Source organism: Myotis daubentonii, chromosome 5 (assembly GCF_963259705.1).
Source record: "Myotis daubentonii chromosome 5, mMyoDau2.1, whole genome shotgun sequence".
Lineage (NCBI taxonomy): Eukaryota > Metazoa > Chordata > Mammalia > Chiroptera > Vespertilionidae > Myotis > Myotis daubentonii.
Window position 1 is genome coordinate 61,089,580 of NC_081844.1, and position 13,910 is coordinate 61,103,489.

Genomic DNA, 13,910 nt, shown 5'->3' on the forward strand with positions numbered 1-13,910 from the left:
GGTGTGAGCAATAGAAATTTATTTTGTCACACTTCTGGAGTCTGGAAGTCCAAGATCAAATGGCAGGGATGAGTTCTCCTGAGGCCTCTTTCCTTTGCTTGCAGATGGCCACCCTCATGCGTTACTTCATGTAGTCATTCTTTTGTGTTTGCATCACTGGTCTCTTTGTCTTACCCTATTACATTAGGGTCCCACTTTAATGCCTCATTTTAACTTAATCACGTTATCTCCAAATGCAGTCACATTCTGAGATATTGGTGTTTAGGAATTTGGGATGTGGAGGGTCTATGGAGGTGGAGAATTAGCCTTTAACACAGGGTCTTACCAAAATTCCAGCCTAGCTCTGACCCAAATCAATCACTGATTTGATGACCAGAGCAGTCCCTTTCATTTGTATAACAAAGTAAAGGGCATTACTGATTGCAAATATTATCTGGAGCTTTTACAGATGCCTGACATTGAAAAAAATTACTAAACACTTTCATAACCAGAAGACAAAACCCCATTCCTTCTCCCAGTCATGTTTATGTGAAAATGAGTATCAACATTCTCATCTGTGACTTATTTCATTCATGAACTTGCATCTATGTCATTCTTTCTCAAACTTTAATGTGCATGTGATTCACTTGGGAACCTCGTTAAAATGAAGAGTCTGCTCAGTAGATTTGGAGTAAGCCCGATATTCTGTATTTTTATAAGTTTCTAACCAACTGCAGACCAGTAGGTGTTGAGTATACGCAGGGGCATTTAAGAAACATTGTCTGATAATGTCCAAGACCTCTTCCAGCTTTGAGATTCTGTTAATCTTTTTTAAAAAAAATTTTTTGGCTATCTCTCAGTACAAGGAAATAAAATATTGACTGAGCAACTTATTCCTACTGTGAAAGGGGGCTAAACATTTCAGGTTTTTATGTGTTTGAGTATTAAAGCAGTTATGTGTTCATACCCAGTACCTGTGATGTTATTATGCATTCTAATTTGAGATACATATAGAGAATTAGAGTAAAATTTTAATTGGTAAAAAAATGATGTGTTTCAGTGACATATTCATTATCAGAGACCTTACCAGATGTGACAACAGTCTAAGAATAGCATCTAAGCTCCCTGTGTCCCAAGGGTATTCCTCTACTATTGCCAATATGCTCTGCCCTCAAGCTGGATGAGCAGGGGAAGGTTTCTTCCTCACCGGCCAATGGGAGATGTATTTGCATGAGACCAGGGCAGCCTGGCCTTCCCTCTCTTGATCTCAGGACCCAGTGATGTCCTGGCAGCTGAGGCAGTGGCACTGCCTCATTCATAGTTACTGTGAAAAGCACTGCAATCCTCACCCTGCTCCCACCCTCAGGGGAGTAGTGCCCATGCTGTTTGTAACAAGGTTGACTAGTTTAGGGAATTCTCCATGGATTTGAGCATTGGAGTAGTGCTGTATTCAGCCACTGCTGTGGTAGTCCAAGCAGCCTCCTGCTTGGGAACAATGAAAGTTTCTGACCCATTCTGTAGGGATTTGACGAAACAGTGAGTATAAATTCACTATATGCTACCTTTTGACTTTTCTTTTTTCAAGGTAAATTTAGTATGCAGAATTTTGCTTAAGAAGTTGATAGAGAAAGAAATGAATGTGTTTTACATGAACCTGGTGACATACTCAAGATGGAATATATAATCTTCTACATGATCACTCCTATTAATTATTCTGTCTTGCTTTATTTGATATCATAAAAGTCTAGACTAAAGGAAGTTATACAGTTTTTAAATGTGTAGTCAGACAAACATTCTTATGTTCTGGGGAGAGCCAGGGAGGGGTAACGTGAAGACAAACATGGACAAGAACTGGTAATGAGACCAAAAAAGGGAAAATTAATTCTTGAGGAAGGCCAGTAAATCTCAGGAGGCTTGATGTTACCCATGAACTGAAATATTCCAAATGCTACAGTGACAACCATTGCTTCATCTCTTCCTCATCAAGAGGTCTCTTCTAAATCTGTCCTTTGCTTACATTTTTTCCCTAGTGAAATATTTCTCCCTCCCTATCTATCTCTCTGTCTCTCAGTCTTCCTCCCTTCTTTCCTCTTCTCTTCTCCTTTATTTTTTTCCCTTCCTTCCTCATCTCCTATCTCCCTCACTACTTCTTCTCTTCCTCTGTATCAGGTATTCTCCTAAGTCCTGTAAAGATGTAAAAGTCAACTGACTCCATGTTAAAGACAACTGACATCCAGGTAAAAGACAGCTGGCATAAAGATGTTAAATACTTCTCCCAGCATGACTGGGAGTGGAGTTGGGATAATTCAAGGCTCTGATCATATCACTCCTCTATCCAAATGTCTTCCCCAATTTCTTGGTGCCTATAAATTGCATAAAGCTCCTTGATAGATGGCCCTTTACAGCAAATGATCCCAACCTGTCTCTTCAAGTATTTTTACCTCTTGCTCCTTTCATGAAGGTCCCCATGTTATAGCATCAAGGAACACCCACTCTTTCTCAACCACAAATGGGCTTTTATAACTCTTTGATGTATGCCTTCTATACAGCACCGGCTTGCTTTGTTATATCCTTCATTGCCTAAAACTTTTACTCATCCTTCAGAACTCACACCACCTCTTCTGTGAAACCTCTCCTGACACTCACAGCCTGAATTAGTTACTACTCACTCTGGATGCCCACAGGAAAATGCTCACATTTCCAGTACAGCCTTTATTACATTGTACTGGATTATTCATACATTTGCCTCACCCACTAGACTCTAATGTCCCAAATGGAAGCAATGGGACCTTATTCACTAGCAAACCCAGTGCTGGCCACCTAGTTTGAGTTCACTGTAATGAGGAGTATATATTACCTAAGAAATGCATCATTGGCCTGGTTGGCATGGCTCAGTAGTTGAGCATCGACCTAGGAGCCAGGAGGTTATGGGTTCGGTTCCTGGTCAGGCCATATGCCTGGGTATCGGGCTCTATCCCCAGTGTGAGTCATGCAGGAGGCAGCTGATCAGTGATTCTCTGTCATCATTGATGTTTCTGTCTCTCTCTTCCTCTCTGAAATCAATAAAAATATATTTAAAAAAGAAATGCATCATTGATGTGTAACCTACATGTCATGATATCAGTAGCATTGACCTTAAATATAAATGTTTTAGAAATATACATGCATACTAATATAAACAAATGTTTCATATGAAAATCTGACTTTATAGAATTTAAAACTGGTTTACAAAAGTTTTGTCTTTCAGTTTCTCAAAGTCAGAAACTCTAAATCAGTGATTTACTGGTAAACATAACTCGATTTAGGAAAATGTGACATATATGTACTTTTCAAAAGTGCTTCTATTAGGTGAAGTAACACACAGTTTCACACACATGTTGGATGTGGCAATCTTGTCTGTAGATATCTTTAGATTTTTTTACATTGTACACAAATTTGGATTGAGAATCTTGTTTCTCTAGTTTATTTATATTTATAAGGAATAAGTGTTCTACTGATAAAATCAATATAAATTTTGGAGTCTAATGACCATGTTGCAGGAATTTTTACTATTAATTCCAACTTATCCAACATTATATATCACGTAGTTTATGCATTTCTGCATATGTTGACCCTCACCAGCTTCTGACTTTTTCACTTTATTTCTAAATTCAAGCATATCCCTTTAGATAATGGTATTTGAGTGTTAAAATATTTTTAAATTATGTATAAATATACACATATATGTATGTGTTTATGTGTTGCATGTGTGTGAATACTTATCCACTGTCTATATAGTCCATTCTAATATATATATATATATATACACACACATATATATATATTTCATACGTATATAGTCCATATAAACATACATATATATGGAGAGAGAGAGAAAGAAGGTGGAGGAGAGTGAGAGAAAGATACCATATGCACATACGCACTGTATGATCCACTACAGGCCACTATTAATATGTAGTTTCCTCATCCTTTGAGGCCAGCTAATGATTTCCCTCTAATGAGGCTGAATAGTGCAGCTGAACATTGTGGACGAAACAACATTGATGCAGCTACCAAACTGCTAATGCTCTTCTCAGTGAGCGCTGCATCATGAAATCCTCATGAAATCGAGTGTGTTCTGCAAATTGTGTTGTTTACTCTGGTCCATCTCTCTTGTCATTTATTTTGTGCTCTGGTGAACAATTTTGTGTCATAATGACTGACAAATTGTGCCCATGATAGAGCTGGATGTGTCATAAAGAAGCAGAGAAAGAGTGCTAAGGTGGAAGTTAAAATGAACTGTTTCACCACGGCCTGAGGCTTTTTCCCAGGAACTAGAAACCATGGTAAGGATGAGTAGGCCATTAGGAGCTGGTTCACATGCTTGGACATTAGGAGGGTCATTTTACACATCCCTTCAACCAGGGAACATTGACCTGGCAGGGTCAGGCATGTCAGGGGTGAAAGGATTTTAAAAGCAATGTGATCGACAGTACTGTCCCTCTGGAGGAATTTTGTTAAAATGACCTCTACAGCATTGGTCCAGGTGTCCTGGGTCCCTCTGTTCCATCTGCCCTCCCAACCCTCTGCTCTCCAGTTTAGCAGAGTGTGCTAATATGTACTAGTAGATCTGTATTTATTTATTTCTATTTACTTAATGGAATTTATTGGGCTGGCAATGGTTCACAAAATTACCTTGTTATCTCATTCTTACTTCAACTGAAATAATGTTATATTTAGGCTTTATGATTCCTCCTGCTTTTTACTAGCTTTTTCTTAAGTGAGAAAGATAGTCATGATTTTTTTTCATTTGAAACATTTTTGTCTTAAGTAGATGTGGATGAAAAAGAGGCCACGTACTAAACCTGCAAGTCCTGCACGGTGGCTTTTCAAACCCAGAGTCCTAATGTGACCATCAGGGAAGCCCGCAGGTAGAAATTCCTGGCTCAAACTGGGTCACAGTGGTAGCCACTTCCTGGGCCTTTAACTTCCCTGTCATGGGTCAACCTTTACCTTTGACATTGTCTTTGTTTTTGAGAATCTAAGATAACGTACCTTTGAAATGTCTGAGTCATTTTCTTTTCTAGCCCCATCAAAGGTACAACCAGGGGCAGCAGGGCAGGACACCACATTGCTATCTTGTCCCCCACATATCCTCTCTGTGCGCTGTAAACGTTAACTATCCTGCACTCAGCAGTATCAAAGAAGTGTCTCTACATCTTGCTTTTTATCCAATCCCAGAGAGTTCTCGCTTTGCTTTCTCCTGCCCCCTTAATCTACCACCAATGGATTTCACGTAACCCTCCTATGTCTCCTCCTTTGATTCTAATGTATAAAATAAACTGCAAAACTGCCATTCTCTGGAGCGGTTTCTCAGTCCGTTGAGATTTTGCTTCCCGGCAGTTGTCATCAGTCCGGATCTGATGCACTCTTATAAGACCTTTTCTTAGGCTGAACATTCTTTTTCCAACATAGAGAACCATAGACTTGGCCACTGAACATTGGAATCCACATCTGGCTTTTCGGCCGGAACCACTATCTTCCATTAATTTGCCAAAATGACGAGCACAAAGGGAAAGAGGAGAGGCACATGCTCTGTGTTCTCTAGGCCTTTTAGAGTTGCTCCTTTGGCCGCGTACGTGCGGATCTGTAAGAAAGGTAATATTGTGGACATCAAGGGATGCCCCACAACTGTTCCTGTGGGAAAACTGGTAGAGTCTACAGTGTCACCCAGCATGCAGTGGACATTGCTGTGAACAAACAAGGGCAAGATTCTTGCCAAGAGAATTAATGTATGGATTCAGCATAGTAAGCACTCTTAAGAGCTGAGATAGCTTCCCGAAACATGTGAAGGAACATGATCAGAAAAAGAAGGAAGTCAAAGAGAAAGGTGCCTGGGTTCAACTGAAGTGCCGGCCTGTTCCACCCAGATAAACACACCATGTGAGAACCAATGGAAAGGAGCCTGAGCTGCAGGAGCCCATTCCCTATGAATTCATGGCATGACAAGTGTAAAAAAATAGAAGACCTCTGTACTTATTTTTCAAAAAAGGATCCATGTCTGAGGGCGGGATAGATCACCAAAGTTTGAAAAGGTCCCCAGTAATTCTAATGCCCAGCCAGGTTAAGCGGGACTGCTCAGAAGACTCCTGTCAACTTATTATCTAAGACGTTGATAGTTCACATGGAACACTTTTCACACTTATTATCCAAGGTGTTGATATTTCACTTGGAATGCTTTTCAAACTTCTGAAAAGCCTACCCAGACGACTAATTATTTTACACTGTTTCCCTCTCCCCCAATTAAGAATTAATTTGCAAGTGAATCGATAATGGTATCTGACAATTAGGCCCAGAGTTCTCGAGTGGGAGGGAGAACTTATAAGAACTGTGGGTTTGGGTGCTCATTCAGAGAATAAATATCTATTGAGCATATATGAATAACTTCCTCTACACCAGTTCAATCATTTCCCGGGAATATTGAATGAGGGTTGCTTTTTATGGAAATTAAAGCTGATTCACTTACAGGCCAGATATCTCTGTTTGACAAGTGGTGGTGTGTGAGGATCCAGGCAGTCCTGTGTACTCAGAAACATAAGAAAAGCTGGGAGCTATAAAAGGACAGCTTCCTTGCTCTACAGTGGGGGTTGTACACAGGTACTTCAGCAATGATTAACCAGGGAGTCTGCACTGACGTCAGACGAAGCAAAGTAAAGCCAGCGCCTGTGAAGCTTCTGCACTGGTTTCTACTCCAGATTCACCTGGAAAATGCTTGTTTTTCTTCGTAGGTTCGAACCAGTGTCCTGCCTGAACACAAGGACACCCTGCCGGAGATTGGGGTAAGTGCTTCTTTTGTTTCCAAAAGGCGCGCTCATCACTTCGAAGTTAATGATTTGGGTTTTCCTTGGCTTCCTGCCTAGTGGCTGACAAATGAAACGGAGTTACATTGAAAGGGTGTGAGTATATGAGGAAGCTCTGTCACGTATTTGCTGAGTTGCATGGAATACATTTCTTATCTCCTGAAAATAATCCTCCAGTCAATCGGGATTTAGGCCGGCTGGCTAGCGAGGCGTCTAGAAGTTGCCCTGCAGGTAGTTGAGATGCAATTCCCAGCTAACACTCCTGGACCACCGGGAGGCTGGGGAAATTGTAGGTGTGAGTTCTACCTCTTCTGGAAGGAGGCAGAGAACCAACCAGCCACAGGACTGTGATGCTTTCTGTTTCTTGCTATTTAAACCTGTCAGAACATGCCACCTGGCAAGGCAGCTCTTCAAATATATGCCCGAGAAGAATGCCAGCCATCTCTGAATCTGGTAGGGTAGAAGGGAAAGGGTATTGGTGCTCGCGCATGCCTAACACAAGCTTCTTGTTTCTTCTTGGGGACTGGTTGAATACCTCTGACTCAGGAGAATCTCCCTGCTTTGTTTTCTGCCTTCACCTCTCAGGCTGCTCTCACTGTCCCTACCAGTCTCTGTGCCTAGACCACGGGGGCTTCGTTTTAATTTCTCCAGCGGGCCTAGCAAGTTCTTCCCAGCCTCCGGCCCTCATGGCTCAAGCACTTGTCTCCCTCCCTGATCTGGGTTGAGATCAGACACCTTTTCTTTCTATCCACCCCAGGCGCCCTCCTTCAAGCTAGGTCCTCCACTGCACACTGTCATCACACCCTTTACCCATCCTTCACCAAGTGTAAGGCCTTTTGAAATCTGTAACCATTAAAAAGTTAATAGCCCTGACCGCTTTGGCTCAGTGGATGGAGCGTCGGCCTGCAGACTGAAGGGTCCCAGGTTCAATTCCGGGCAAGGGCATGTACCTTGGTTGCAGGCACATCCCCAGTGGGAGGTGTGCAGGAGGCAGCTGATGGATGTTTCTCTCTAATTGATGTTTCTTACTCTCTATCCCTCTCCCTTCCTCTCTGTAAAAAAAACACAATAAAATATATTTTTTTAAAAAAAAGTTAATAATTATTTTATAAGAAAGTCCATTTATTTCTGAGTCTCAGGATGAGATGGTTTAATTTTTTCCTTCTTACTGTCCACCTCCCGCCCCAGCTGTTCTGTGTTAAATCCCCCTTGCTTGAAGCTTTATTGCTATCTTGACCCAATTGTATGAATTTCCTTGCTATTTTTTTTCTCATTCAGGTTCTTGGAATACATCTTATTCATTATAAGACTTGAATCTCTAATTTTAAAGTATTTTTGTCCATCCTCTCCTGACACCGTTTTCCACTGCAGGCTGGACATCTCTGTGCCTCCAGCAGCCTGTGGTGGGGGGCGAGCATAGTCTGGTTCTCACGCATGTCCTACCCTTTCCTGCTCTTGCTGCTCATGCTGTGGTGAGGGGAGAGGCAAGGGGACAGGCTCCTCGCTGCTTGTCCACGGTGAGGGTGAGGGTCCCTTTCTGCTGGCTCTGATGTTTCTCAGGTCAACGCTGGCTAACAGAGTCCTCTGCGTGGCACATGATTGAAATGCTGGCTCTCTCGTGAGCATAAACATAGGTACGATGCTTTTATTCAGTGTGGATAGTGCATGTATCCACTTTCCATTCCTGTGGGGTGGGAAACCGTGTAACTGTAACTATTAGGCTTGAGAGTTAAAAAAAAATACACAGGCTCTGAAAAAGGACCTGCCTTGTAGGTTATGTGAGGGAAGATGTGGTGTATCAGCCTCATGATATCACCATCAGCTCTTCAGAGACCTTTGAAAATGTACACCACAGTTCCTGTATGTAGTTTTATAAGAATAGGTCAAAGTATTATTGTTGTACCCATATAACCTCTAAGCCAGCACTATTCAGTAGAAATATAATGTGTACCACAAATGTGATTTTAAACTTCCTAGGAGCCTAGGCTTTTAAAAGAGTAAAAAGAAACAGGTGAGATTAATTTTAATATTTCATTTAACCCTATACTATCTGCAAAATATTACCACTTCAAAATATAATCAATATAATTCATTATCAATAAATTATTTATCACACTCCTTTTTTCATGCCACATCTTATAAATTTGATGTGCATTTCACCCTTAGAGCACATCTTAATTGAGAGCTACAGCTCAAGGTAGGGCTCAAGCTGGTGGCTACACATTGGATAATGCAGCTCTAGACAGTATTTGGACAATCTTGGGAGTTTCCTTGCAAATTTCATTGTAAAGGAGACATGTACTCTTGATAAAGGCTTAGTTAGATGAATGTACCTGATAGAGGTTTGCCCAGCTCGTGGCCATGTGTATGAGGTTGTACATCCTCTGGCTCCTTATGCAGTAGTGCTCGACCAGGGGACCATTGAGGACCTGCTCCAGGGGGGTGTACAACCCCGCTGAGCATGCGGGATATCTGTGACTTGCTCAGAGTCCCTGTGAAGGCTGGTGAGATAAACTGCTTACTTGTACAGTCCCTGTGGAGAGCAGCCAGGGATTGAGACAGGTGCCTTCCTTTCTTCCTCTGCTTGACATCACACACTCCAGCCAAGTGAGTGATTGAAATCGTGCATGAAGCCATTTAATAATCACCTGCTTTGGGTGCTTGGACCAGAACGATCGTGGTAAGTGCTGCCTGTCATGAGCAGACTAGAGAGGTCAGAGCCACGTGCAGTGCAGGCAGAGCGCTGTCAGAAGGAAAGGCATTGCCACCTGCCTTGGAAATGAGGCTAGTGTGATGGGGGTGGAAGAATGCTGGACCGAAAAGCAAGAAGCCTGGACTGGAATTGGCCTGTGACCAGGTGTAAGCAGTTCACTCCTCTGGGCCCATTTCTTCCCCTGCAGAATGGCAGTGCCTTAACAAGCCCTGCCATTCTCTGATTCCAGATGGACATTTCTTGGGCACTGCTGAACATTCCACGTGATCTGACAAAAATATGAGCTATAGGGAATCATAGGTAACATGCAACAACAGTAACTGATAGGACCATGCAAACTTTGTATCCTTGTTTTTTTTGCACTTGTAATCTAGTATTTCTTTTAATTTATATTTTTTCTGAACCTATTGTTTAATGTGTGTGTGTGTGTATGTGTGTGTGTGTGTGTGTGTGTGTGTGTGTGTATTGCGGGAATTTCTCATAGACTATATGAGAAAATATGCGTGTATATTTTTAAATACTCTGACTTTTCCAAAAAGTACTTAAGGTAGACTTATAACACTTTTAAGTCATCTGACTTTTGAGTGTATTATTATTATTATTTTAAATCCTCACCTGAGGATATGTTTATTGATTTTTATTATTATTTTAAATCCTCACCTGAGGATATGTTTATTGATTTTATTTTTATTCTGTCTCTCAAAAAATAAAGAGAGAGAGAGAGAGAGAGAGAGAGAGAGAGAGAGAGAGAGAGAAATACAAAACATTGATAGGAGAGGGAAACATCAATTGATTGCCTCCAAATGCACCTCAACTGGGGATCGAGTCTCCAACCTTTGGGTGCACAGGATCATGCTTCAACTAATTGAGCAACCCGGCCAGGGCTTGAGTGTATCATCTTAATCACTGTGACAGCTAATACCATGGAATGCCTCCTTTTTTCTGAGCAACGTACTAAGTGCTTTTTCTGGATAGCTTCGGCTCCAATGACAATGACTATGAGACAGATATACCGTGATCATAGGCACCTTTTTCATACAGAAACTACTAGTAAGGCCTAGAGTGGTGGAGTAACTTATCCAAGAGTGCAGGTTTGTGAAGGAGAAGACAGAGAAACAAGGCCTGGCAGTGCCATCAGCGGACCCCGCCCGAGGCCTGGGGGGATGATGGAATTGCCTGGTTTCCATTTGAAACAGAATGATTGGTTTAGGACTGCACTTCAGACCTCGGAGGTCCAGCTCCAGGGAGGCTGACATGCTTTGTTTGTCTTGTTTATTTTCCCCCTGATATTGGAGCTTCCAGTTTAAAGCCTTTAAGGTGAGAATTTTAGAAACAGGCACCGAAGGAGAGATGGAAAACATTGTTCCTTGAGTTCTACTTGAAATATTTAAAAAACTTAAAAAAAATTATGATTATGATTACAGTAACAGCAAAGACGAAATAGTTTTATATTTTTATCCTTTTACATTAGGTGAAACAAAATTATTTATTTTACATTCTTGTTGGCTATTTCCCCTCATAGGAATTCAGGTTTCAAAAATAAAGACTGTTTTCCCTCTAATTCATTCTTTTACTGGAGACCAGTGAATATTCATGGGAATGAATGATGTGTTTTCCAATTTTTTTTTGGGGGGGGGGCAGGTGCAGAGGGACCTAGTTTTATTTATTTTGAAGTAAAACTAATACATAAAAACCTTCTAGAAAATAAATGTATAGGCAGGCAATGCCATTGTTGGTGTTGCAATGTGAAACAATTGTACATTATCATGAAATTTTGCGGTTTCATTCATGCATTTTATGCAACATATAGTCCCAGGATTTTTTTTTTAAAATAAATATGGTAGCGTTTATACCTACATAACACCTCCTCTAGTTTGATACATTTTTATAATGTAATGCTAGGGCGCCTTTTCCCCAGATTGATTTTTAACATGTTGTGTTATTTCTGTAAGATCTCTTATTATCCTTTGAGATTAGGCATGTGGCTGACAGTTGTGATGGACAAGACGGACCAACGGACATTCTTGGCACATTGCAGGCATTCTCAGTGCAGCCCCTCTGTTCCAGGTGCTGGGCTTGACGCAAAGATGGTCAAGCCAAGGTCCTGCTTCCACAGCAGCTCCTGGTCTGGTGGACAGGAGAGACAGTCAGTGGCTTCTGGTCACAGTCTCTCCTTGCAGCTGTGCCTCATGGCGTGGCTGTTGCCCATGTCTGGAAATAGCCACTCCACCTGTCTCCTTGCTGCATTCCGGTCTGGGGCATTTGCTCGTTTTCTTGCTGAAGAGACCACAATAACATTCATGACATGTGTAGTTTTTAATTTATTCCAAAACCCTTTGTACCTTCAGAATCTCAAAAGGCAAATGCTGAGGAATTATGGAGTTTCTGATCAGTTAAAAGTTTTCTTTGAGAATGGATAATAAGTGAGAAATGGAATGTAAATGAAAAACGCTGATTATCAGTGAGAGAGAAAGTGAAACCTCTTTAAAATACAAAATGTTAAATGAAACTTACTACAACAGCATACAATCTACACACTACCATTGTTTTGATTTCTCACATTTCAGTGAATTATAGTAGTTTATAAATATCTGCAGAAAGAGCATTTCTCCTCCATCTAATAGAATAACTTACTTGAAGCTATGACTATCCCATTCATTCATTCATTCATTCATTGTCAGTAAATATTTATCACATGCCTACTTTATACTAGACTGTGGGGGGAGGGTATCAGAAATCAGAATAAAGCTCCTTGAGGAGCCTCAAATATCACTTATTTGGGGGTACAGAATAAGCAGATGTGTGTGTGTGTGTGTGTGTGTGTGTCTGCGCGCACGTGTGTGTGTTGTGATAAGTGCTAATAAAGAAAAACGCAACAGGACAGGGACCCAGGAATAGCAGAGTCTCCGTGCTCTTGTATACAAGGATGCTGTAGCTAGTATCTCTGATGAAGTCGCGTACTGCTTCTGTTCAGCTGATCTCTCGTGGGCTTGCTCTGCCCTGTGTTTCTTCAGGCTTTGTTCACACAGCTCTTGGGCATCCTTCTGTGCCTCAGTTCACTCTCATTTCATCCCTCCGTGAGCCAGTATTTTCACAAACCCTCTGTTTTCACCTAACAGTCCCCACCTAACAATTTAGCATTATATGCTTCTGGCTTTGGTGACTCAGTGTCTAAACCATCTCTTTGAGTTTCAAGTTAATGAATTGGGTTTATCACCACTAACATATAAGCATCTCTAACTTAAAAACTGAGTTTATTTCAAATGCTTGCCTTGAAGCCCTTTGGAACAGTCCTTCTATGTTAGAACTTGGAAAAGAGGGAGAAAAATGTGGACCAGAAGCTTTCCTCTCTTGTTATCAACAATTACTCAGCATGGACACAGCCTTTTATGCATGGAATAATTGCACACTTTCCTCTGAAAAGACCCAGTTGGCCTCCGGTCTCTCATTCTAGGGAAGCCTGATAGCAGACTTATGAAGACAGAACGTTCTGGAAGATGTAGTGCTGATCTTGTAGCATATTACAATGTGTTAGGCAGCAATGGCACAGACAGTAATATGGGTTTGATATTTTCTTCTTTACTTCTTGACCTTGAGGGGAGAATGAGAAATCCTATTTATGGTATACCACAATACTGTGACTCTTAAATCAGAAGAAGCCAGGAATGTTAAAAAGAGATGAAATATTTTTTTATTTGGGAAAAGCACAACCAATTTAGAGTTTTATTCTTTACATTATGAGTCAAAGAGTGGAGAAAGTAGATATTCATAGATAGTCAACACCCGGTATGATAGGTTAAAAAAGCAATTTTAGGAAATGTAACTGAACAAGTCCCATTATTTTTTTTGTGTCAGGATGAAATTGTCCCATGCTAGGATAGAAATAACAAAGGAAACAAACGCTTTTAAGCATTGCTGTGATGGGGGAAAAATAGAGCATTTCTATTTATAACTTGTCCAGAGTCCCACATAAAAATAGCTCCAACAACCAGATTTGCTCATATCTGGAATACAGCGTTGTTGCTGCCAGTGACGAAGGATTCTAATAAGAGCGACAGTGGCATTGGTAAATATTGAAAGTTAGCATCTTTCTTTTACCCCAGCTTTCATATGGGGAGAAAATTAGCTAGTGGAACAGTCCTGGCTTCTGTGTCACACATTTTGTTATTTTCCAGGCTCTTTGTCTTTGTTTTAATGAAAAGGATGCATTTGCACCCCTGAGACTTACCCCATGAGGTGGATATATCAGTAATGATTGTATTTCTGTCCGTGAAATGTTTATCAGGCTAAGAGATTTAACATCTTATTCTTCTAGAGACGAATTTTGTGTGATCGCTATGACAGCAGATATATTAGGAACCTCAGAAGTTAATGAAAAC

At 41.0% G+C, this 13,910-nt stretch overlaps 1 protein-coding gene across 9 annotated transcripts in view; it reads left to right on the forward strand.

Moving 5' to 3' along the window:
- Window positions 1-13,910, forward strand: part of INPP4B (inositol polyphosphate-4-phosphatase type II B) — a 577,521-nt gene that overhangs the window by 370,286 nt on the left and 193,325 nt on the right. For 8 of the 9 annotated variants that reach the window (XM_059697959.1, XM_059697964.1, XM_059697966.1 and 5 more), the window contains one exon: window positions 6,747-6,797. In XM_059697959.1, the coding sequence (XP_059553942.1) occupies window positions 6,747-6,797 (51 nt within the window). Of the gene's footprint in view, window positions 1-6,746; window positions 6,798-13,543; window positions 13,598-13,910 lie in introns of those variants that run through there. The other variant, XM_059697965.1, reaches the window with a different exon arrangement.